Here is a 26,569-nt window from a genome sequence, read left to right on the forward strand (position 1 = left end):
AAGAATGGGAGGGGATGCCCCTGTCTATTGGGTGTATAAGAGATAAAGCAGTCTCCCTACTAACCTGGACCTGAGCTGTATAGGGACTTATACGTTAGCACCAACACCTCAAATACATTTACGCAATATTAGGAGGGGCTGCAGTGGGAGGCAGAATGACCCAAAATTGCTTCCCTCTCCAGTCCACTGATGGGAGTCTTACCATCAACTGAGAAACACAACTGGACACAACCCAAACACAGGTCCAATTATTTTCAAACACATTTGCACCAGTGCAGTGATTTCTCATTCAAGCCATTAAAGAGAAGAATGTACAATCTTTGTATGACCCTATATTCAAAAGAGGAGACAATCATAATGCATATTCTTTCTAAGGGTGTGCCCAAAGTGCTATGATTTTGGAGACCATAAACTATGTGGTTGTTTGAGATGTTTTTGTTGCAGGGGTGGAAACCGCTGTTATTTCTGTGAAGCACTTCTGTGATTCCCTGTGGTCTGCTGTGGAAAGCACAACAGTGGGGTGGGGACCTGAAAGCACTCCCCGATTAAAGATTACTTACAGAGCTTGGTTTTATGGATGTTGTGCATTTTATTGTTGCTGCAAGTTGTTGCTTCATTTTTTAATTGTTAACATATCTAGCCATCTATATTTATCCAAGTATAGGTTTCAATAATTTTACATTATCTATATGTCATAGTGTTAAGTTGTTTGAGTGTGTTTTGACACAGAAAAGCAACCAATATATTAATAAATATGAACAAACAGAGCAAATGGAGCTTAGAAGCAGAGTGATCACATGCACCGTCTAGAAAATCCTGCCCCATCTACATTCAGACACTTCGAAGCCCCCTCACAAGCCACTAAAAACTTGGCAGAGACAACTCCAGCCCCAGCTGTTCCAGAAGGGGCTCAAAGCACCTTTCAATACCATCAACCATCATGGTATTCTTCTGCTTATTTGGGGATTTATTAAGTGGTTTTCAGCACCAGCCACCATGGTACACTTGGGGAGTGATTTGTACTGATGAGGATTTTAAGTTGGACCATTTGTATATGGACTGGAAGCCACACTGGGAGCAGTTAAAATGAAGAAGAGGAGCAGGATATGGGAATAAATAAATACAAATAAAGACATTCAACCCTGTGTTTAGTTGGGTGTCTGGTCCTTTGGAAAGCCACAGAAGTTCAGAGGAAGCCAAGAGGCCAACAAGATTTCCCTAGCTCACAAGACTTAAGGCCTCGGTTGGCATCCATCACCAAATATCTTCGTTACAGACAAGGCACAATGAATTTTTGCCGTTGCTACCAACTTCTCTGTCTTTTCAGGCATATTTGGAACCAGCAAAAGTAAAGCAGAGGCCTTGTTAACCTCCCATCAAACATTCCATAGTGTTTTTGTTTCTCTTTGTAGAAAGGCATCAGCTAAGTGTTGGGACCTTAAAGAGGATAGCCTACAAACATTTTTTTTTATGGATAATGAGAGTAGCTACTGTTCTCATAAGCTACATTTCAAAGAAGGAATAGGCCACATAGCAACTAAGAAAATTCCAGGAACTAGAAAATTAGAAGATCTATGATAAGTAAACTAGAAGCACATATTTGTTAGGAGACCAGGCACGCTGGTTCAGTGTATCCCAGTTTATCTCTGGAGGTTTCATATCTTGCTTCCTGTTGCAAGGACACTTGTGTCCTGGCTGAGCAGCTCACTATGAAGATGGATATAATTACATCTGGATATGCATTTGGAGCTGAATTGTATAACTCAAGTTATCTGGCTCAACAGGAACCCCAAAGCACCCAAAAAATAGTCTGCAAACTCCAATATACCATCCCTACAGTAGCCCAGTCTGTGTAAGGTTGCATTCTCTTTGGGTGGGGAGAAAAGGAGAGAAACCATTTTCTTTCCATCTCCATTAGTTTGCTTATACACTGACAATTGTTTAACATCAAGACCCAAACACTGATGGAGCCACAAGAAGTGGGAGGTGGTTCATAATGGGCAAAAGAGTGGCTTCAAATACATCTTGCTGACAGACAGACTGCTCCAAGTGCAGGGCTCAACTGGAGTCAGAGCCCTGGAAATTCATTTAGGGTTGAACAGGGGAGTATAAATACTTATATATAAAATCCCAGAAGCTGGTGCCCCAAGTGCCTTTCCTTTCAGAATCCTGTCCTGTAATAAAATCAGTTGCCTTTGCAAACATTTGCAGCACACCACCATGTTCTGGATGTTAGATGTTTGTGGCATGCTCCACCTAAGAGCTGCTAAAAGCTCCTTGGGAAGATTATTAAGTAATAGCAGAAAGCCAGTTGTTGTGTGTGTAAGGAAGACTTGTATACTGGGAGGACATCAGTGAAAGATGCAGCACACTGTAGGATCCTAGCTAGTGAGAAACAGACCTCTCATTCAGAGATGGAGAGGAGAGAAAACCAAGTATTCATTTATGTAGTAGAGAAAGGGTGTGTGTTTTTTAAGTGTAAAGGAAGGTATTTGGGTGAAGACTAAACCTCTTCTTTTGACCTCCCACAATTCAAGTCCTCAAAAATCAGTTCTGCTTCTCTGTGCATAGCTGACCTCTCCATCTGCATAACCTGAACTTGGCTTCTGCTTCTCAGTCACACAAAAGTGTGATGAAGTTGGCAGTGGGCTTTATCCATAGAGCTGAAGAGCAAAATTGGTGCACTGGCCCCTTAAAAAAAAGTTACAATATAAATAAATAAATTGCCAAGCTGATCTGTCAGATGGGAAACAATTGGTGGGATTTTGAATGCAAAACAACTACCCCTCATTCTTTTTATCTCTGTTGGCTGTTTCTCTGTGAAACTGGGGACCAGATGAACCTTCCCCATATGGGTGCACAGAGGAAATGCCGTCACTTGGCACACCCAAACTTATGGAGGACACAGAGGGGCAGGGTGGAGATAATGTTATAATCCCTCACTGTGTTTACTCCATTCAACCATTTCCACAATCTATGTAGAGACGAGAAATGAAGTCCTAATGACCCCTCTTTCCTCCCTCCACCAAGCCTGTCTCTGGGAAGATATCAGCTCAAACATCAGCCTTTCTCAATACTTCTTTTTGGCCTATGGATGGTTTCTGCATATCATTCTGGAATGTTCTTCTTTAAAAGGGGGGGTCCTCATCCCCACACATTACCTTCCTTGTCAACTATACCACCTTGTTAAACAGAATTAAAAATGGTTTCTCTAGAATCCAGTGGAATGTTCTAAAAAAAATAAAAATAAAAATGCTGAAAAGATCCACATGAATGGCATAAAGCAACATTGTCTCACGTCCCAACCAATTTGGGTCTCTTTAGAACCTGGGCCAATTGGCAGGATTCCCAGGAGGTCGTGGCATTTCTGATAAAAGATGGAGAAGCGTTTTGTAGACACATCACTTGCATTGTTCATGATCTGTGTAGTCATCCATGTCCACATCAGAATCGAAGAGGGAATGTCCCGTGTAATCGGTGTCAGGTGTTCGCGAAAAACTATTCTCGGTTCCCTCATCGTCAAATGTTTCTGTCCTTGAGTAAAAACTGAAGTCCTGCAACGGCTGAGTCTTACTTGCTTCACTGCTTTCTTCTGACTCATACAGAGTGTTGTCATCATCATGGTGCCATTCTGGCCAAAATTTCCTCCTTATTCTCTCACAGTACATAGCAAGGTTAATCAGTTCTCCTAAGAAAACACAGGGAGGGAAGGAAATAGCATTATATGATTACCCAACTACAAAGCCTATAAACGTAGTAATAATATTATTATTTTTCATTGAGAAAATACAATTCATTTTATAATGTATAATTCACTTTTCACTACTACTGAAATAAAACCAGGTTTAACTAGGTGTCTCAAATTCAGCAGGAATGGGGCTTAGGGGAGGGAGTTCCACAGAGCTGAACCTGCAACACTGAAGGGAAGACTTCTCATCATGTGTCTGGTCCATAGGGAACCACTATTAGTGGTCCTCCAGTTAATATCAGTGAGCAAAATGGGATGTACAGCCTTAAGGCGGTCCTAAAGGTATTCCAGGCCTATGTTATTCAGCTGCACTAGTACAAGAACTTCGAATCTGGCCTGGTAGCAGATGGGAAGCCAGTGCAGATTTTTTAATACTTGTGTCTAGCTTAGCCCTGGCATTCTGCATTACCTGAAGTTTCCAGACCACACCCAAGGGCATACCCACATAGAGTATGTTGCAGTAATCAAGTCTTGAGGTTACCAATGCAAGTACAAGAGTAGTCAGGTTGTTGTTGCTATATATTTAATTATACTTCATGTTGTTATTGTTGTTATATATTTATTTATACCTCATGTTGTTGTTGTTTTCCTGACAGGACTCAAGGCAGCTTACAGCTAAAAATAAGGACCACTAAAAATAGAAATATATATTTTTAAATATTGTTTAATATTGTTTAAAAAGGGACCCTTGTGGTCCTTTCCATCTCTATGATTCTATAACTTGCTGATTTCTTTTGGAAGAAGGGTATTTTTCATATACAACCAATATGCTTCACAATCTTGTGGCTACATCTCAAAGTACCATTCCTATTTGTTCATACTTTAAAACACATTTTATTGACTTGTTCCCTGTTATATGTAACAGCAGTCATTATCTAGAAGAGAAAAATGATATATGTTCTGAGGACGACATGGGACAAAATGAAGCCTAACAAACTGCAGTGGATGAATGCTTTCCTCTATAGCCTGTTTTTAGAACTCTAATAGACATAGGTAATGTGCAACCTTGTACCACCAGGTGGCAGGGTTGTCTGAGAGAAACTCGCCTTTCTTCATCAGGATTCTACAGGAAAATATTCTGTAGAACAATATTACTTTCACATACATAAACATAATGTATCTTCTGGTGGTTCCCTCACTGAGAGAAGCGAAGTTACAGGGAACCAGGCAGAGGGCCTTCTCGGTTGTGGCGCCTGCCCTGTAGAACGTGCTCCCATAAGATGTCAAAGAAATAAACAACTGCAGTGGTACCTCGGGTTAAGAACTTAATTTGTTCTGGAGGTCCGTTTTTAACCTGAAACTGTTCTTAACCTGAAGCACCACTTTAGCTAATGGGGCCTCCCACTGCTGCCACCCGATTTCTGTTCTCATCCTGAAGCAAAGTTCTTAACCCAAGGTACTATTTCTGGATTAGCGGAGTCTGTAACCTGAAGCGTCTGTAACCCGAGGTACCACTGTATCTGACTTTTAGAAGACACCGGAAGGCAGCCCTGTTTAGGGAAGTTTTTAATGACTGATGTACCGTATTTTTCGCCCCATAGAGCGCACTGCCCCATAGGACGCACCTAGGGTTTTTTTGGGGGGGGGGTAAAGAGAAAAAATTTATTCCCCCCCCCCCAGGCATGGGGCTGGCGCGGGGGAAGCCCGAGCTTCCCCTAATCCCAGCCCCGAGAACAGCCTGCTATCCGCAAGCCTAGGGAGGCCAGCGGTAAGTCGCTCCGGTCTCCCCAGGCTTCGGAATGCAGGCAGCTCTGCGCAGCCATCGGGAGGCAGGTGCGACTTCACACCCCGCTCCCGATGGCTGCACAGAGCTGCGCTCGCCCCGGGACTTCAGGCAGCTCTGCGCAGCCGTCGGAAGGCGGGCGCGAAGTGGCGCCGGTCTCCCGAGGGTTGCGCAGAGCTTCCTGAAGCCTGGAGAGCGAGAGCGGTCAGTGCGCACCAACCCCTCTCACTCTCCAGGCTTCAGTGAAAGCCTGCATTCGCCCCATAGGACGCACACACATTTCCGCTTCATTTTTGGAGGGGGAAAAGTGCGTCCTATAGGGCGAAAAATGCGATATTTTTAATCTTTTGTTGGAAGCTGCCCAGAGTGGCTACGGAAACCCAGCCAGATGGGCGGGGTATAAATTGTTTATTTGTTTGTTGTTGTTGTTGTTGCTGCTGCTGCTGCTGCTGCTGCTTTGGGACAGTTCAGCTGCAAATGCTCTTCGACAAAACTGATTATCTTGGCCCATTCTAGTCTGGGTGCAGATCCAGTTGGGTACCAAAAGCAGCCTTGGTCACCCTGAGAGATGAGAAATTGAGAGGGGCAATGAGACCCTGTTGATTCTCCTTGAGCTTTCAGCCATTGATCACCATAACCTCCTGGAACACTTCAGAGAGTTGGGGGTACCATTTTACAGTGGCTTCTTTTCTACTTCTGGAGTCAGTTCCAGATAGCAGCATTAGGTAATATTGGGAGACTATACCTCAGCCCTCTGGCAGCTAATCTGCAGGGTACAAAAGGGTACAATTTGTCCACAATGCTATTTAATATCTATATGAAACCACTGGGGGCAGTCATTTGGAGATCTAGAGCAAGGTGTCCCTACCACACTGAGGATGCCCAGGTCTATTTCACTGTAGCATCTGAATCAGTAGAGGTTGTGCATGGCTAAACTTGTGCCTGCCTGGATGCAGTCATGGACTGGATGAGAGCTAATGAACTGCAACATAAATCAAGATGCTAGGATTGAACAACAGAGGCTCAGCTGGCCTCGATCAGAAGTCAGGCATTTAATATCTCTTCCACCAGAGTTTTGGCAGGCATGCTTGCTTTTTACTTTCAGACATCACTTGAAGACCATTTTTTATGCCTACAGGCCTATGCAGTTGTTTACTCAAGGAAATTTTAGCCTGACATTTACGGATTGTTCTCTATTGTCTTTATAGTTTGTTTGCTTTTTATGTTGCCATTCATCATCCAGATGTTTTGTGAGAGGGTGATATATGTTAGTTTGACATTTAAAACTCCAATCTTAGACCATAGGTTTTGCCTGAAGTCAGAAGTCCCATGCACACTTAGCCCCTTCAGCAAAGAACTATGCCTCCTGGCTCCACCTTCCTGACAGTGTTCACCATCCCAGCTCTACCTTCTGACTTCCCTGTCTTGGTCAAAAATCTGAAGGGTGAGCTAACTGCACTCACTTAGCTTGGATAGCTCAGTTGGTTAGAGCATGTTGCTAATGGCAAGGATGAAAGTTTGATCCTCATATGGGACAGTTGCAAATTCCTAAATTGCATGAATAGGCCTTGGGTCAGATTGCAAACAGGTCCTTTCCCTCCACTATCAAATAATAACTTCAAATCTATAACGCAATTAAAGTAACCCCTACCTTTAATTAGTCTCTCCGGCCTAGTTCCTGGCAGCGTCCACATTGCCTGTGCTAGATGTCCAAAGACTGTAGCATCTAAAGTGGAAAGTTTGGGCCCCATGATGTACTTCTTGTCACCTACAAAACAAAGCCAAAAGCATTTCTTTCTTTTTTTAAGCCTGTGGGTATTTATTTATTTCTCCCCTCCCAACTCACATACTGGTGACATCCTGCTATTATCTTCAAAGCATTAAGCTCAGCAGTTGAGCTTTTAAATCACAAATCACCAGGCACAAATTTCAATGATTGTAGAATGGCATTGCCATGTCACTGCAGGGGTATTTCAGCCAATTAATGCATCAAAAGGAAGAGTGTGTTAGAGTTCATACTGTACATAAGCCTGCGTTTGAGGACTACTGCAATATGACCAAGGAGTTTTGTGCGTTAGCAGTGATAGACAATTTCCCCCAAAGAATAAGATAAGCCCACAGTGCTCATTTAGCACAGGGGTGGGGGGCCTCAGCTACTACACAAGCAGCCTATTACACAAAGGCAAGACCCATTGCTGTCTCCACTTCTTGCCTCTGGCCCCAAGGGTGTAGGGCTTCTCGCCAGTGCCCAGGGCAGACGTGGAGTGTGCTTGTTCAGCCCTCACCTTGGACCCTACCAGGCAGGCACCCCCCAGCCCCTACCACCAACTGGCAAGCGCTTGGGTACTGGATGAGACAGATGGAGGATTATCTTCACCCTTCGTGCTCTCCAGCCCCCACCACTGGCAGGGCACAACAGGAATCTCTGTAAGTGCACCTGGTTTGTGCCCCCCTATTGTGCGCCCGGGGCACCAGCCCCCCCCCCCACACACACACTACACCACTGCCTGGCCTTCATGCCACAGGCATCTGGCCTCCAAAAGGTTGCCCCCGGAGAATTGTGATGTTGGGGCCGACAAAAGTTCCATACCCCCTGAATCAGAGTCATCATTGCAGAGGCAAATGAGGATGTTCATTCGCGAGGGAACTCTATGTGTGCATTACTGTGGAGTGGAAATGTGTGCAGTAATTTTAGGTGATCCATAGTGCCGGTATATTTAATTATTGTAGAGAATTTGAATGAATCATGGTGCATTCCCGAAAACATGTCTGAATCCTAGAATGCTGAGCCAAGTCTTCAATGACACCAGCTCTGCAGGTTTCCTTTCAACACAAAATTACTCTTACGCAGAATCAGAGTTGAATAGCCAAGACTGTGCATAATGAGAAATTAATCTCTAAAATCAACGCAACTAAATAAAATGTAAGTTGGCATATGAAAGCATCTAACACGGAGACTGAATTACTGAAGCATGTGCAATTTGGATTGTGGGAGAGATAATTTAACACATTCATGAGGCATATACCTAAACTATGCATAAGATGAAAGTGGTTGGAGTAGTCTATCAAAACAAGTGATAATGCATTTTCAATATAATGTAATGAAAGGCACTGTACACTACCCAGAAGACCCGCCAGAGAGCGCATGTCTTTCTCCATCAGCTTGTAGATCTCTTCCTCAGAGAAGCGGCCAATGCCATGGCCGTACATTTCCCGCCTCACTATTCCTTTCGTTATATGGCAGAGAATCCACTTCAGCAGGTCACTAAAAGGACCAGTAAAGGAAAGCATCTTCTGAGTCTCATGGAGATTGTCCACCCACTGGCAATATGCTAAGGTCCTAGAAAGTGGTGGGGGGGGGGAAACGTTTATAGCTGTGAGGAACATAAACACACTTCTCTCGACCAAACCAAAATGGAAGCTGATAAACACAGATAATAGGAAGAACAGGCTTCATTGAGGCAGTAGATTCCCCAAACTTCTTTTGTGCTACACTGAAACAGAGAAAAGCTGCTTTGGGGTGGGGGAGAGCACAATTTCACCACCAGCTAGATCTACTATGAAGAGAAGGATGACAGTATAATTATCAAATGTCTTTCAAACTCTTATTTTTAAAATTTTTACTACTAATAATAATCTACTACTTTTAAAAAGTAGTAGATTATTAGTAGTAATAATCACACACACACACGGGCTTCCACTTCAGTAATACTGTATTTAAAACATTTTTACACCTTCCTTTCCACAAAATGCCCATAATTATCTTGAAAGAATCAAGTTTTTCTGAAGCTTAGGTATGAGCAATTGGCTAGTGCTCCCACAGGCTAGTATCTCAGGTGCTTTTGCTTTTCCATACATGGTGTGGCTTACTCTTCTGAGGCCTCTGGAGCTATTTGCCGGACATCCATCTTATGCAATGTACCTTCTCTCTGCAGTGGCATATTGTGATTTGGAAAGACCGTTTTGTGGGTTGGTGTATGAGCGGCCCTACCACCCAGCAGCAAGTTGAACCAGGTGGCATTTTAGTCCCATCTAACCCTTCAGCCTAGGAGATGATGATGCCAGTAATTACAAAGTAGTGACTGCAGACATTTTTGAAACAAAGGACTGCCTTGTGGATTAATAATAATGTTCTATAGCAATGCTTGTTTGAGTGTGAAAGCCATGTTTAATGGGACTGTTAATTACCTCTCTCAGCGACACTTGAATATTCCCCTTTCAAGAGGACTGCATGCAGCTGGAACCGGAGATGCACTTGTCAACACAGTATATTAACAGAGACTTCCAAAAGCTAAACATGCAAGGAAGCTACCAAGACAGGCTTTGCGCTTGTGTGTCCCATACCCAGCCCTCGCCTCTTTCTCAGGACTATTCCGGGTAGCAGAGCAAATCACAACTTTAAAAGAGCAAGAGATCAACAATGCTCTCAAAGCTAGGCGCAGTAGTTTTTCAGCAAGGTTCAGAATGAAATATTTATAAAACCAGAAATACTTTCTAAGTGGTGTCAATTCAGGTCGTTTACCCTACAGAGCCTGTCTACCGACTCTCTTCCTTTGCCTCCTCATGCTGGCTTTTGAACAAAGTTGAGCTTCACCATTACCCTAATGCAGCTTTTACCAACCAAATGCCCTCTAGATATTCTGGACCACAAGCCCCACCAGTGTAGGAGCACAGGAAGCTGCCTTAAACTGAGCCAGAGCATTTAGCTCAGTACTGTCTTACAACGGCCATCAGCAGTTGCCCAGGATTTCAGGCAGTTTCTCCCAGCCCTACCTGGAGACACTGGGGACCAAAACTTGGGAGCTTCTGCATGCAAAGACCACACTGACTGGGACTGGTGGGAGTTGTCATCCAAAACATCTGGAAGGCACCAGATTGGTGAAGCTTTCCCTAAAATGACAGAGGGTGGCCTCAGGTGACCCCACTGTGGGGTGGAAAGGAAGCTTTCCAGTTAGATCACACAAACAAATCTGGTCCCCTACCCTGAAAATATGCCAACTGTGCCAGCAAGGTGCTTTTAGCACACAGTTCTCACTTCAGGCAACTGGCTTTGGGAAGTTCCAAGTGCCTATATAGCTCACAGAAAACAGTCAGAACTGCCAGGGGCTCCCCAGTAACATTGACAGAAATCATTCAACACTATGCAGAAATTGATCAAGGAGAAGAAATTGCCAAGGAGAATTGCACAACATTTAGAAGACATCTGAAGGTAGCCCTGTATTGAGAGGTTTTTAATATTTGAAGTTTTATTCTGTTTTTAGTGTTCTGTTAGGAGCCATCCAGTAGTAGTAGTTGTTGTTGTTATTAAATGCTTTATGTTTTTATTATGTTTTTAGATATGCTGCAAGCTGCCCAGAGTGGCTGCGGAAACCCAGCCAGATGGGCTGCTGCTGCTGTTGTTGTTGTTGTTGTTGTCATTATCCATATTCTTTTTTAAAAAAAGAGATACGCACAGAATGAGCAAAACAAATGCCATTTTAGGTCTTATATACAAAGGTCTTGTATGAGTACCCATCTGCAACATATGTAAGGGAGGCATGCCTGGGCTTCTTCTTCGGAGCCCCAGATAGCAGTCCTGAAATCACTGCTAGTGCCCCTCAGCTCCCACACCAGGTGTTCTGTGACCAGGAGTGCTTCCAGATTGTCACTACTTCGGAGAGGGGGTATTCAGTCACCTAGGGGCAAATTCAGGTTGCACAATGACAGTTGATTAGGAGGTTGTTGGTGCAACAACTAGCTTTCCCAAAAGATTAAACTTTTTTGAAATGAGGAACACAATAGGATGATGGGATAACACTTGCTTTCAGTTGCCAATGTTGCCTAATCTTCCTGAATGCAAATCTGAAATGTTCAGCATACACTACTGTTTTTTTATGCCTTCTATAGATCAAGATGCATTGTTCAAGGATGACATGTTTATTATATTTATTTCTCTCCCCTCCCTGGTTGTTTGGGTTCTTTTGTTTAGTATTTAGTTTTGGATATACTTTTATAATATCACAAGCTATTCTGCAGTCAATGTGTATGTATACACGCTGAAATATGAAAAACCTTCCAAAAATATTTGTTTGCTTGTTTGAAGCGTGGGATGACACAACATCATCTAACCTCCCCATAATTAAAACAGAATGCATGCTCATTCAATAGCCAACACAGTCTAATCTCCCTGCAAAGAAATCAGGGTGAATGTGAGTTGGGAAGCACACTGGGTTGCCAGAGCTCAGCTGCAGAAGCTGAGTTGGGGAGGGTTGGAGAGGAGGAGGAGGAGGAGGAGGAGGAGAAGGAGGAAAGAGAGTCACGCCAGCACAGCAAGTCTTTTGTGGATCCAACCCTTAATTATTTATCAAGCTAAACTACTTGCTGAAATGGAACAAGAGAGAGATGACATCAATAGCAGTACTTTAAAGGAAATAACAAAGCAGTGGTTGAAGAGGAATGCAATGGAAGGGAAGAACTCTCCCAGCTTCATCTCCTCTGTCCTGCTCCTTTATTGCTGAGAAGGAAAAACCAAGTATAATTTTAATCATTTCAATTCCCCAACATCTCCAGACAGGTCTGGGAATGCCCCCTGTCTGAAACCCTGGGTAGCTGTTGCCAGTCAGTGTAGACAAAATTGATCTGACCAATGATCTGATTCAGTATAAGGCTGCTTCCAGTATTTCTAGTAACAGATAACAATGGGTGCCTATTTTAGAGGGAGCTCTTGGACCTTTCTTTCTCGACAGGCAACATTCCATCAGGAATTCTTCCTTGTATACAATGAGTATATGGGGTAAGCAGGCATTGATGCTGATGATGACAGGGGCAACTATGAAGGAGCTCAAAGCACCTTGGACTGCAATCCATAGGGACTGCAATCCCATCCAGGCAGCTTACAGGGCCAGAACCCATTTGACTTCAGAAATGCACTGTTTACCTTCAGCACATGCTCCTTGCATCTCCAAGCACATTGCTATTGTATGGTGTCAGCTGTTTTGAAATGGCCCAAAACCATACAGAATCTTTGGGGAAATTTCTTGAAATTCGGGAGGCTTTGCGGGCATATCTAGATGGTACAATTCTAAACTAAATGTACTGAAGTGGACAAGTTGAATAACATGAATTGAATGTAAAATATAATATGGGGTAGCATAAGTTAATTCAGAAAATGGCTTAAAACAGGCTGCTGTGTGAAGAATCCTGCCTTTGATTAGGGAGGTGAAGCAGCTGGCTTTTACTGACTTATTATGGAAGCAAACATTGAATGTCTAAGAACATGAAATCTCTCTATGGCATTCTAACTGTGCTTTTTCCATTATCATAAATCCTCCAAGTCAGTGTTGTTCTCCCTGGGGTTCATGGGAGGCATTTGTAGACTTGATGAGTCAACAACAAGAGAATAAGCCTAGGTGCAAGGAAATGGAAGTAGATGCGACTGTGTATTTTCAGGCACCTTTATTATCTGTATTTCAATTTTGGATAATCCCTTCATTTTGTTCCTTCCTACTTGTTGCCTTATAGCTGATTGATTAGAATGAAAGACTTAGGAGGCCAGAAAACCACTTTGGGCAACAGCTGTAGCCCTTGGGAAAGGGCAGGCTTGCCATCAAAATTAAAGAGAGATGAACAGAGGCTGCAGCCCTATATTTCTATGCAAACATAGATATTGCCAGGCTCCTTCAAACTTGATGAGCATTGCCATTCAAATGGTGTGTGCACCACATCTTGTGATCAGTTATGTGGGGCAGGACTTACCTGCCCCATCCCAAATGTTTTATTCAGGTTGGCACCCCTGATGTGCACAGTTTATGCAAATCTGTGCCCTCTTGTCTTTTGGGGTGAATGGAATCTTTTTGGGTGGCGTGAGTAAGCAGAAAAACAATGCTAATATAACTAGAAGAAAGAAAAGAGAATTGGGTCTAACAAGTGTGCTACCACATCTGAAATCATCAGAGAGCATCTAATATCCATGGCAACTTACCAGTAAAAGTGCTCCTCCACCATTTTTGTAACAGCTCTAGAAACAGCTCTTTCATGTGGGCCAAGATGTTTGTTTAAATTGACTCCAAGCTTCTCTTCCAGAAAATCAATAATGAATTCTGTGCCGGACACTTTTTTGCAATTGTATTCAATCCACGGCATTTTCCCTTGAGGGGAAAGTTTTCCATCAAAGTAGTTCTAAGAAAAGTACCAAAACAAAAACAGGGGGAGAAATCAAACACACATTTAAAAAATAATAATAATAACACAACAATCACAAATCAGTAATTCAGACTCTATTGCTAAGTCAACAACAAACCAACAGGTCACAACCAAGCATTATGTCTGCTCCCGAATGAATGGTGAGGTGTTTTATCTACCTTTTATGCTTTCATTCTCTGCCCGCAGGAAAATTTGCTGCAAGGGGACTCTCAAGTGTAGCTTGAGCTGAGCAACAGAGAAGGACAACAAGAGCACACAGGGATGTGTGACTGGGCAGAAGAAATCACAGATGCCTCATTTCTAGAGTCAGAAACATGCTTTAAAGGTAAATTTGGCACCTCTCTATTCCAAACTGTAATGCGCTCACTAGACCTGTGTAGGTATGCATGCCCATCTCCTGAACCAGCCTACATTCTTGGACATTTCTAGACCAAAACTAGGTAACAAGCAAAATTGCAAAAAGTGAGATAACCCTCAGCTGGATTTTTCAGACTCGGTGTGGGTGCATGTGAAACTCTACCACCAACTTTAATCCCTTGGCAAGTCCAATAAAGACAGATGGCTAGACTGAGGGTGGAAGGATTCAATTGCAACCCATATCTAGCCCTTATTCTTTCAAGTGTTCCAATATGGGTAACCAATTCTTTCTGCATGTCAAACACCTGCCTTCCCATTCCCATTTGAATATGGCTCACTACAAGAAGGTGGCAGAGGGTTAAAGGCAGGTGAAACAGCAAAGGAAGAACAAGAAAGGCAGGCAACATACAGAGCCCATCAAATAGTTAATAATGGTGATGACATGATAGATAGATAGATAGATAGATAGATGATAGGCAAGCATAACACCCAGTGATGTTGGGTAGAAAAAATGAAAAATGTTTGGTGGGAATTTTCCAAGATGGATTTTTTTTTCAAATTATGTTTTTTAAAACAAAAAAAACCCTCTGCTGCTACATTTTTATGTAAATCATTCTCTACTTTTAAAAATCCATTGCTTCACAAATTTAATTAGTAACATAATGAACCAACATAATGCTAGTCAAATTGAGCAATTGGAATGGAGACAAAACCAGTCAAATCTAAAATCAAAGCTGCAATTAACTTCTTCTCATGAGTCTAATCCCAGAAAGCACATTCATGAGAACAGTTCTTCAGGCCTGCTATGTTTTGATTGCCTTCATTTCTCCTACCCCCTTAATATCTAAACAACATAAGCAAAGAGTGTGCAATCGAGTCATTATATTATATCTCACCTTCCCTTCCAGCAACACTACATGTTTCTCCTCTCCCTCTCACTATCACATATTTACAAGTACTCAAAAAAAACAAAAAACCAACCCACCTTTACATGGGAATTATTTTTAACAAATTAACATTTAAACCATATGAAGTGCTTTATTGATCCCCTAATCAAATATAACAATTCTACTTTTAGTTACATGGGAAATAAAATCAAATAAACCTGCTAAAAGACATCAAATCTGTGGAGGGTAGCAGAAAAAATAAATAAATTTGGCAGTGGGGAATCCAGTTCAAAATGGGCTGTAAAATTCACATGGCTAATAATAGCAGTCGTTTGTTACAACCCTTTGCCAATATGCCAAAACAATATGGTTTCTATGTTCTTGTCACATGTAGCAGTGGGAATGACACAAGCCTGGCACATGTGCATGGCACCATTGGGCGGGCAGGTTCCAGCAGGCCGTGCAAGAGAGGGAACCTCTTCTGCACATGTATGGACCTCACCGAGTTAAGACAACAGTCGGCTCCCAATCTACTGAAAGTACAACAATAATAAAAGCTTCTGCCTGAATCTGTTCCTTGGCAAAAATAGTGAGGGATGTGACAAGACAAACTTCAGTATAATCAGGATATACCCAAGAAATAATTGTTTTTTAACAGCAGTTGCTTTCCCTTCCACATGGAATTGCAAATGTCAGGTACAAAATGTATTAACACCACCAGGCAGGTGTTCAGGCAGTCCCTAAGCAAACCTGAACAACTCCCTCTATTTCCAGTGTACAGAGGCAAGTGACAGTGCTTACGTAGCCAAAATCGCATCACCCGTTTACAAGGGGGAAGTAGCAGCAGGCTCAGGGGAAACATCCCCCACTTCCCGGTTTTCAGAAGGTGGGGGGAACTAAAGAATGGGGATACACCCGACATCCTGAAAAGAGCATTCTCAATGACCATAAAATGCTGGGTGTCTTTGACAGAGGCAGGAGGGAATATCTGGGGGCAGCATGGCTCATGGGCACCACAGGATTAAGCAGGAGCACTCCACACAGCAAAATTATGTGGCAGATCCCACTGCGATTCTGCATGTTTTAAAGCAAACTTAGGGATAGTAGTTCAATGGTAGCAAATATGCTGTGCATGTAAAATCTCCCAAGTTCAGTCCCCAGCTATGGCTTGTTCCTATGTTCATCTGCTTCCTAAAAAGGGATATTCTACTCTAGAAATGCTCTTCTGACCTGGTCCCCCTGGGCTGTTCCACTTGTCTTTGTGAAAATTCAATCCAGAGGCATACTGCTCTCTTGGACTTTGGGTTGCTCACTGGATAAGGTAAGGAATGTGTGAGATAGCTATGCAGCCTTACACTCCTATGGCTATTACTTTCTTAGCAAGGGGTAGCAGAGACTTCATCTCGGTGAATTTTGGAAGCAGCAAGAACCATGAAGAGTCAGAAAAACACAAAAGAGTGTGTGTGTGTGTGTGTGTGTGTGTGTGTGTGTGTGTAAATGGTAGAGATAGATTGAAATTCGGTGTTAAGCTGTGATTTTTTTAAAATCAGAATTGTTATTTTTATGGACATACCTAATATATTTATCTATTTATTAAAATTAACATGTTCAATCAAGTAAATGTCACCTTAATCAGAAGGCAACCCTAAAAATAATTGATTAAAGAAGGAGGCAATCACATGGTACAGAACTCGGGCATGACTGCACTACATCATTTGTATACAAGGATCATTTTTTGAAAGCAGTCCCACCCAGAAACCTGTCTACTACACACATGTCAAAGCTTACATGTAAAGAGTTATGTGTTCCCATGTTTAAGCTTTCCACCAAGAGTGTAATATGGGAGAGTTTTCCAACAAGCTGCCTAAAAACTTGCATCATGAGGTGGTACTGTTCTGCAATGACTGTACCACGGGACTCTTTTCTCATTAGAACAGACCAATACACCTGTCCTCTAGGTGAGGCATATGGTCCTATAATAGGAGGCATCATGCGCCTGTAAGTAGCCAAAGTAACATAACATGCACAAGTTTACCTGGTAGGGCAAATCAGCCATCCTTAAGTAAGTCTCCATTTTCAAACAGAAAGGAGATAAACTCGGAATACCATTGTTTGGCCTTGAAAACTGATGCAGTATAATAGCATCTTTTGAATCAACCTCTTGCTCTTTCCTATAAGCAAAACAAGCAAGTAAGTTTTACAAAACAGAATCCATCATGCGTCATACAGCATCAATATGTCAAACTTGCAAAGCACAATGCAACTGCTGAGGCAAACTTTCCTTATGTCATTCAATAGGCTGCCACCATTTTGTATTCACTAAGCTTTAAGTCACTAAGAAGCACTTTGGACTGCAAGGGCAAAATAAGCCAAGTCAAGATGATTCAATATTCAAAATATCTAAAACCTTCCACAGTTAAATTCATATACACACAAATGACCATATTCATAGTTATGATGAAAGCGTTACATGTAGGGATGCTATCTTGTCCAGAAACTGCCTTGATAGTAAACATAAGCCTTGATTTATTATTAGTTCATATCTAATGCTGCTGAGTATTACTTTAAAATCATCAGGACATTATGCTATACCAAAATTAGCATGGTACTTGTAGCACGTTGTAGGAGAAGATACCATATAGCCATGGACCCAAAGTACTTGGCAAAAGCCTTTGAAGTTAGAATGTTGAGAAGTCCCTTTTTTTTTCTTTTGAAGCAAGCTTATAGTCCTCATGGTGAGATAAATACTCTTTCTCTCCACCCCACCATCATTATTTCAAATAAACTCAGTCAAGTCAATCCAACGATCAACTTAATTTTTTCTATGCCTGTGAGGAACCATTTCAGAATAAATATAACCAGGCTTGTGTATATTCTGAAATCCCAATGTCAGCAAGCAGGACATTTAGTATTGACCAAGGAAGTTAACATCCTGAGAATATCAGTTTACTTCTATATTAAAAGCAAGGTTCAATCCACTAAGATTGCTGAAACAGATTTGGTTAAAAGTCCCAGAACCCTAGGGTGCAAGTATTTACAAAGGTACCGTATTTTTCGCTCTATAAGACGCACCAGACCATAAGACACACCTAGTTTTTGGAGGAGGAAAACAAGAAAAAAAATATTCTGAATCTCAGAAGCCAGAACAACAAGAGGGATCGATGTGCAGCGAAAGCAGCAATCCCTCTTGCTGTTCTGGCTTCTGGGATAGCTGCGCAGCCTGCATTCGCTCCATAAGACGCACACACATTTCCCCTTACTTTTTAGGAGGGGAAAAGTGAGTCTTATAGAGCAAAAAATATGGTATTTCTTACATAAGGATGGCATACATGGTTCTTCCTCAATCAATTTTACTCTCACAACACCCTATGAATCAGCCTAGTGGCTGAGAGATAGTGACTGGCCCTGTATCTTCTAGTAAACTTTATAGCTGAGTAAGGATTCAAACCTGGGTTTCCCTGGTCCTAGTCTGACAATCTCAGCACTACACCATTCTGGCTCTTCAATGTGATCTGTTGCCTCCACCTTTGCCTTCATCCCCTATCCTAGTCCCAGGAGCATCAGCAAGAGCAGGATTCCTAGAGTGATTGCTTTAGGGTGGTGCCACCTTGTCCAATATGGCGCCATAGTCCAATATGGCGCCACCTTAGAACAACCACTCTAGGAAACAGGTGTGCAATGCACACGTCCACCCACTCACACAGCCCCCAGGCTTAATGGTGCATGAGGTCCACTGCCTGAAAGCGGTGTCCGGAAAAGTAGTTCTGTCAACATAAGGATTTCCATTTGTGCAATTGATCTTCCCCTCCCTCTCATTGCCCTGCGTGCCCACACAAATCTGCTCCAAAGGGGTGGGGGAGGAACTAGAGCAAAAAGGAAGAACACAGGAAGAGGAAGTTCCATTCAGCAAATGGAAATCCTTGTGCTAATGGAACTAATTTCTTCAATGCTGCCCCAAGTCTGCCACATGGCAGGGCTACTTAAGACACTGGCAGAGGGCAGGGGAAGTAGTGGCCAAGATAATGTGGCCCCAGTGCCTTGCACAGCTCTTTGCCTGTCCTACAAGTGAACAGAAGTTATGCAGGTTTATGCAAGTGTACTTAGTAAGTAAAATGCATACAGACAAAGTTCCTGTATGTGGCTATTTTGAATTTTAAAATAAATAAAACACATGGAGCCCTGAATATAATGTACAACACCCACCCACTTTGGTTGAGCATCTGCCACATGCATTAAAATGATACGAAAACCTTGTTAATTCATGAAAACTAAAACATGCAGATCAGCAAATCCTTTGTTTTCATAGATTATTTCCCTCAGTGGTGCTAATCAGATTTCCACATTCTATAATCGCATTGATTTTAATGAGATGGGATACATATAAAACTTGTGGATATATAAAAGCTGGATAACCCAAAAGGAATTCTGGTTATAGGGGGCTTCAGTTGCTATGAGGCACCCTGTATGAAGAGATTGATAGAATTAAACTCTTACTATGAGCCTTTGTCCCACACAACTCAAAGCTAGTCCTATGACAACTAGTCACTGTTAGACAAAGCTAGTCACAGCTAGGCCTATGACAACAACAGTATTTATTACTGTGCTTCTCCTAATCTCTTACAGGATTTCATATACTTTACCAAAGTCAACCTGACAGTAGCTCTGTGAAGAAACTTCACAGTTAAGGTAAAGTCCAAATACAATAATATTGTTGTGATATGCATACTGTTTGGATGAAAATTGTCCACTGCGTCAATTGGGGCAGGATGAGAGGAGAGGAAAGAATCTGGCCTCCGGCTCCTGTCCAGAGAGCCAGGAAAAACACAAAGTGCTTGGGTTCAGCAGGAAGTCTGCTAAGAAATGGTTAGGCCAATAACAGTTTCAAAATATTGTGTTTTTTGTTACATACTTGCAAGGCTTCAGTTAACAAAAGAATCTTGCTGTTATATTATGGGTCAGGAGAATTGAAAAGGGTCAAATTGTCATAGGTTCTTTAGCAGACAATCTATTCAAAGATCATTCGTCCTCACGTTTATAGGCTAATGGGGATTCAGAAGTGCAGAGAGAACTCTGAAGATTGCTCAGAGGATTCTGGCAGGAGTGGAGGAAGGGAACAGAAGCAGGGAAAGGAAAAAGGGAAAGGAAAGACTGCCCTGTATGGAGCCATTCATGAGAGAACAGTTGGTCAGAGAGTGAAGAGACTAGAAAGAGGCAGAAGGTTAGCAGAGAATCACTAAAGGCAGACAGAGAGGGAAGGCAGTGTGGGGGCATTCCAGTTTCAGTTCTCCAGAATAATTACTGGTCAAAGTGACACTCAGCTGCAGGAATACTTCAGGAGGTAACTGACATCATTGTGCATGAGCCCTGGCCATTGAGTAGCTGACCAGAAGGAAGACTTGAGATGAGAGCTGCAGCAAATCTATTGGAGCGGCAGCTGTAGTTGCAAGAGGTGGAGTCTAGTGTGAGTAACAGCTAAGAGGCTATTTTACAATCCTGTATATATTTTCAGTGAGACCCTGACCACAGAGAAGACTTGCAACTGAAGCCCATGAGTTAACCAGGGAAGGAGAAAGGGAGAACTGGCTATTGGTTTTGCACAGTGATGAGAACAAGGGAATATTGAGCAACAATAACAACTTTACAGCAACAATTTGTAAGGTCACTAAAAGTAACCATGTATTTAACAACACTTGTTGGCTTAAATAACCTACCTCGATGTAGATCTATATTAAATAAGTTTTAATAAACTAATGCAAGTCTTCTGGTCTGTTCATCCCAGGCCTATACTCAGTTATTGAAGACCGTAAAAGTAGGTGAAAGGAACAGGTTGGAATTAAAGGGTTATAAAATCTAGGTACAGCGGTACCTTGGGTTAAGAACTTCCCATATTTTTCGCCCTATAGGGCGCACTTTTTCCCCTCCAAAAATTAAGGGGAAATGTGTGTGCGTCCTATGGGGCGAATGCAGGCTTTCGCTGAAGCCTGGAGAGCGAGGGGGGTTGGTGCGCACCGACCCCTCTCGCTCTCCAGGCTTCGCACAGCTCTCCCACGGCTATCGGAGAGCTTGCCTGCACCCAGAAGCTTGGGGCATGCTGAGCTCAGCATGCCCCAGGCTTCGGGCTTCGCGCAACTCTCCGCTAGCCATGGGAGAGCTGCGCGAAGTCGCACAGCTCTCCCACAGCTTGTGGATAGCAGCCTGTTCTGGGGGCTGGGGTCAGAGGAAGCTCGGGCTTCCCCCGCCCCAGCCCCTCACCTGGGGGGGGAAATATTTTTTTTTCTTTATTTCCCCCCCCCAAAAAAAAATAGGTGCACCCTATGGGCCGGTGCGCCCTATGGGGTGAAAAATACGGTAATTCGTTCTGGAGTCAGTTCTTAACCTGAAGCACCACTTTAGCTAATGGGGCCTCCCACTGCCACCACACCACCACCGCATGATTTCTGTTCTCATCCTGAAGCAACGTTCTTAACTCGGGGTACTATTCCTGGGTTAGCAGAGTCTGTAACCTGAAGCGTCTGTAACCTGAAGCGTCTGTAACCCAAGGTACCACTGTACATCTTAATTAAACTGTATGATGTGGGGATCCTATTTATTTTTATTTTATTAATATTTATAAGTCACCCATCATCAAAGATATCAGGGTGAACAAATATAACCAAAAACACCATTAAAAGAACAGTGAGGATAAAACGTAGCTACAAGGCAGTAAGGATACATAGGACTAAGTGGCAATGTCCTTCCCTTGTGTAGCACAAAGGCAGATCTTCATGAACTAGGAGACCTTATCAAAGCTACAGTAAACCTTCCACTTGCTGTCAGGCATCAGTTTGGTACCCAGTGACTTCACCATGAACTCTGGCCCCAGAGGTTCACCTGCAAATATACTTACCACTAGATGCATAACACACAACTGTTCATCACTATGTGTGTGTATCCCAAGTATCCCCCACCCAGCACTTTTAGAAAATTCCATTCCAACAGGTTGAGCTCTTAATGCAATGTCCGGATATCAAAATTTCCCATAGACAAAGTCCAGTCTAGCTTCAGCTGCAGAAGGTATCACTGTACTAATGCCAGGGAACAGATATTGGCCTTAAGGCTGTGCTGTTTATTGCAGTAAATATAGTTACAAAGAATGCAAAGTTGATTAGAGTGAAACAAGAATGCCCTCTGGCTCTTTTTTCTTCCCATTCACCCTTCTCCTGATTGATACCTGTGTCTTATCTGTGGCAAGCTCAACATCCTCTGAGATGGGGTGGGGGTGTCTACACTGGACTCTGAAGCACTGTTTACCTCATCCTTGGAATAAGGAAGAAATCTCACTCCACTTGCCTTCCTCAGTGCTTTTGAGCTTCCACCAACTCCTGCTACAAAAAGAATTGCTGAGTGTCTTTAACCGCAGTTGGTTAGAGACCATGGTGCTGATAACTCCAAGATTGCAGGTTCAGTCCCCATACAGTACAGCTGCATATTCCTGCACTGTAGGGGGTTGGCCTAGATCAGGGGTGTCCAACTTCCAAGAGACTGCAATCTACTCCCACTAAAAAAACTGGCAGTGATCTACGCACTGTATTTACCAGAGTTGTTGAACTTTTTTTAGGGAGCCAAAGTTATCTCTCCCCTTGCTTAGTAACCAGAAGAAACCTAAAGGGCACAATCCTTTATCCGGTGCTTTCACTTTTGCGTAGAGTGACACTCTGCTCTCATCTCTACTGCAACAGATAGGTGATGTTGGCCTTGCTTGGTGTCAAAGACCTAAATGAGTGCATAAATTACTACAGTGCTCCGTTTCTTGATTGCAACCACAGCAAAATCTCTAATGATTTTCTGGAGCACTGACTAACCAGTGTTACAAGAGTCTTCTCCTCTGATGACTCAGGCCAGCACAAACAGCAATTCAGGATAAATCCACCTAATTCATTTTGCAAGCTTACTCAAAATTGTAGCATAAAGGCATGTATTTCCATCTTTAATTGTTCTTGTTTCTCTCGTGGCAATTTGCAACAGTTCTCAGATGTCACAGATATCAATCTGTTTACTCCTGTTTTGTGCAAGGATGGCTCCTTTGTCTACCAGAATAAATCTGTCCCAATAATCTCTGGATGTTGCCTCCATCACCACCACTCCATACTTATCATCTAGATCTATAGGAGAAATAGTTTGCCAGGTGCTGTCCCAAGACAGCCAGGACTCGCAGCTGCAGTTATTTAATATAGTTTACAAGAATAATAAAGACCAACTACAGCACCAGTTGTTAACTTCAGGTTCTGGCCTATGACAATCACAGATGCATAATTTATCTAAACATTGCTGGTCTCTCATTTTAAGCTGCTTGTGGCATTTACAGAAAGCTACACTACAGTGAAAGAAGACCATTGCAAATAGATGGAGATGGTATCATTTTGAAGTAGTAGGCACATCTATATTGACTTTTATGTCAACAAACCCTCGTGTCTGAAGGTAAGGGAACATAAGAAAGGGGCTTCACAGATCTGGGACGGTTTTGGAGGGTTTGGGGTACAATTCAGCAACTGTGGGAGAATGTAAACATGTCTCAGATGAGATACACTAACTGATTCTCCAATTGCAAAAGAGAGAGGGGTGTGTGGAGGATGTGGTGATTTATTTATGGCAGTGGGACTAGCAGGAAGTTTTTTGGGTCTGGGTTCATCCCACCATTACCACCTCCTAATACCTTCCCCAAAGAAGTAGCATTCCCAGAAAGTTAGAGGCTGACCAGATATTTAGTGGAACTGCTATGTTTGGGTGGAACTTCAAGATTTAGTGCAGGTATAAGAAACTGCAGGCCTGGGAGCCAAATGCAGCCTCTCAGGCTACCCTGCCTGGCCCTTGGGCCTTTCCCCAGTCCTACTTCCTATCTCTCTTGAGTGTCTTTTCCTGGCTGAAATGTTTTGTGGAACTCCCATAATGCCCCTTGGTTGCCTGGAAACTAGCCTAGTGTATCAATGTGAAATTTACATTTGCTCCTTCAGTCGCTTTTGCCTCTGGCCCCTCTGACAACACACTGATCTTTTAGAGTTTAAAATGTGAAACACTAGTGGAGGGCAGGGAATGGACAGCTGTGTGCCATGGAAAAATCCCACAGTAAGCAGTTTTGTAAGGGTGACGTATTATGACTCAAAATGATAACAGAAGCAGAGATAACAGAAGGTGCATCCCAACTGAATGGAGTTGCTATCCAATACATGAAAATGAGTTAACGGAAGTTTCCGCTCTGATTCTCCCCCTCTCCGTTTTCTACACCCATTTCTGTCATATTTGGTGCTCATATCATATGCTTTGCAGCATAAACACATACCTATAATAGGGTCATATAAACCAATGGCACAACCCACCAGGAAGTCTCCAGTGCAAGCCCTTTTTGTCAGGAGGCTGCCCATGGGGACTACTATTCTGTATGCCCAACCAGTATTATTTGGCTGTGTGTCAAGTAATAACCACATTGCAAGAAACCCACAACAAACCACACCCCTATGAAGTGTCCACATCAACTGCTAGCATTTAAGAGCTGTGTATATATTATTATTATTGGGATATTATTTTTCCTTAGCCCCTAACCTTAAAACATAGTTGGCATGGCCTGATCAGCTTGAAGCGTATTATAACACTCACCTTTATTCTTGGGAGGGGGGCATGGAAACCTGTCTGAAATCGCACCTGGAAGCCCCCACCCCCCCACCCTTCAGCTGCAGGCTGCATTTACTCAGTGCCATAAAAACACTCTACATATGCTCAGAGGCCCATGACAAGCGTTTCACAGGAGCACTGGCACTGAAAACAGGTTCTGGGGTTGATGGACCTTGGGCTCAGACTAAGGCCTGCTGTTGTGATGGTCCACATTGAAACAAAGGAGGTGCAGCTTCTCTTTCTGCGGGTACCCTGGAACCCATTTGATCGATGCATGATGGCTGATCACAGCCCGTCCCTTCCCCCACCCAGCAAGGAATCCCCCCACCCCACCCTAGGAAAACAACCCTCCTCCCTAGGGGTGCCCTTGCTGCGCGCTATTTTGCACCTCTTAGCTCTCCATCTCTCTCCCCCAAAGACACCTCCCCCCCCCCCGGAGGTGCCCCCCTCTCACCTGATGGCCAGCAGTTCGTGGAGCAGGTAGGCGGCGGCGGCGAGCAAGGCTCCCCCGGTCAGATAGAGGGTTTTCTTCCACCACGAATCGGACCCCAGCCCGGCCATGACCCCGCCGTAATCCTGCAGAGGGAAAGCGATGATCTCCCCATAAAAGGAGAAGCGCTCGTCGGAGCCCGCGCACCAGAGGCTCTGGTTCCGGCTGAGATCCACCACGCACGACCTGGACGAGGCGAAGCCAACCCCCCAGGGCATGCTGCGCGGCGAGGGCGGCGCTGGATCCCGGTTCCCCCAACGAGCACGGGCGCAGCCGGGGCCGGCGTCTGCATCGGGGGGAGAAGCAGGCGGCGAGCCGGAGGCTTAGTTAGAGGCGGAGGAGGAAGAGGAAAAGGAAAGCGAGAGCAGCGGGAGGAGCAGCAGCAGCAGCAGCCGCGCCGGGTCTCCTTGGCGAGCTCTGCAACATCATCATCCCCGTCCTCCTGCAGCTGCTTCTCGCCTTTGTGCCTTGGCATGCAGGAGGGGTGATGTCATGGCTCTCCTGCCTTGGGGGAAACAAACAAACAAATAAATAAACCTTAGGATCGATTCATCTACCCTGAAACATCCCCCCCCCCCCGCGATCCAGGCGCACCCAGCCAAGCCTGCCTCCCACTGTAGCGTCGGCTGGAGGGAGGACGAGGAAGGTCGCGGCGGCAAAAGGGCAGGTCTGCCCAGAGCTCTGGGACAAACAGGGCGGGGATCGATGCGGGATTGATGGCTGGTTTGGAGGGCGAAAGCGCGCCCCGGTCTGCTTCATTGGCTCATCCTCATGGTGCTGTCCTTCCTTCCCTGCAGCTTTCACAACATTAGACCGGACCGTGTCACGTGGGTGGCGTTCAGGTGTGTGTGTGTGTGTGTGTGTGTGTGTGTGTGTGGTGGGGCGAGGGGGGTCGGGACGCAGCATCCTAACAAATAAAAGCATGCGTTCTCGTTGGTAAACAAAACCCCTGCTTTTTAGAAGATGCGGGTTTTTATTTATTTTGATTATTAGTTTTCCTTCCATGTTTGGCCATGAGGACGAACAGCGTGATCCTGTGCATGTTTACTTAGAAGCAAGTCTCACTCTAGATTCAATAGGGCTGGCTCTCAAATAAGCGTCCAGACCGAAGATTTGCCGCCTAGCTCCTCTTGGCCCTCAGAACCATGGTTGCTTCATTCATCACCATACACCTGGGCCAGAAGTCAGCAAGCAGTTTGGGCAGAGGACCGTTGTTGCTTTTTTGCAGAGAATGGGGTGGGTCCCTGATGGAGCCCATTGCCACTTACTCAAATGGCATTGATATTGATGCAAAGGCCTACTGGCATGGATTGGCATGGACTGCTCTTCCAAGCCCCTCTTGGGAAGGGAAGGGAGACAGCAGAGCTTACTAGCTGCTGAATCCTATCATAAGGAACAGCTAATTTTCCCACCCATGTTACCCGAGATGCCTCTGCAGATGGGAAAAAACTGTTCACAATGCAGCTGATATTCTTCCTCCCAATTTAGGGTGGCAAGTGTGAGGTTATCCTTACAAGCCTAAGAAACAGTCTAGAGCA

General features: G+C 43.8%; 1 protein-coding gene and 2 long non-coding RNA genes across 4 annotated transcripts in view; 2 read left to right on the top strand and 1 right to left on the bottom strand.

Annotated features, from left to right (window-relative positions):
* Nucleotides 1-26,569, top strand: part of LOC309339476 — a 464,046-nt gene that overhangs the window by 243,891 nt on the left and 193,586 nt on the right. The window lies entirely within an intron of this gene.
* LOC309339494 overlaps nucleotides 1-26,569 on the top strand; it is a 103,074-nt gene that overhangs the window by 72,614 nt on the left and 3,891 nt on the right. The window lies entirely within an intron of this gene.
* On the bottom strand, nucleotides 1,132-25,866 carry FAXC (failed axon connections homolog, metaxin like GST domain containing). 2 transcript variants are annotated; one of them, XM_081857289.1, is made up of 7 exons: nucleotides 25,626-25,866; nucleotides 24,996-25,532; nucleotides 16,932-17,067; nucleotides 13,432-13,628; nucleotides 8,594-8,811; nucleotides 7,123-7,239; nucleotides 1,132-3,688 (listed from the first exon to the last, which is right to left on the bottom strand). In XM_081857289.1, the coding sequence occupies exons 2-7, from the start codon at nucleotides 25,247-25,249 to the stop codon at nucleotides 3,402-3,404; spliced, it is 1,209 nt and encodes a 402-aa protein (XP_081713415.1). In that variant the 5' UTR covers nucleotides 25,250-25,532; nucleotides 25,626-25,866; the 3' UTR covers nucleotides 1,132-3,401. The 2 variants fall into 2 exon arrangements, with proteins under 2 accessions (XP_081713415.1, XP_081713416.1); XM_081857290.1 differs by lacking the exon at nucleotides 25,626-25,866 and having other exon boundaries at nucleotides 24,996-25,609.

The sequence above is a fragment of the Podarcis erhardii genome (genome assembly GCF_964252035.2).
Source record: "Podarcis erhardii genome assembly, chromosome: 3".
Taxonomy (NCBI): Eukaryota; Metazoa; Chordata; class Lepidosauria; order Squamata; family Lacertidae; genus Podarcis; species Podarcis erhardii.

What these genes read in the sequence shown, in the direction of transcription:
- FAXC (XM_081857289.1), bottom strand. Translation starts at nt 25,249, where the DNA reads ATGCCCTGGGGGGTTGGCTTCGCCTCGTCCAGGTCGTGCGTGGTGGAT. An exon ending in CACGAACTGCTGGCCATCAG is followed by an intron (nt 17,068 to 24,995) that starts GTGAGAGGGGGG and finishes TTTTGCTTATAG; the next exon opens with GAAAGAGCAAGAGGTTGATT. An exon ending in CTCTCTGGCGGGTCTTCTGG is followed by an intron (nt 7,240 to 8,593) that starts GTAGTGTACAGT and finishes TTTGTTTTGTAG; the next exon opens with GTGACAAGAAGTACATCATG.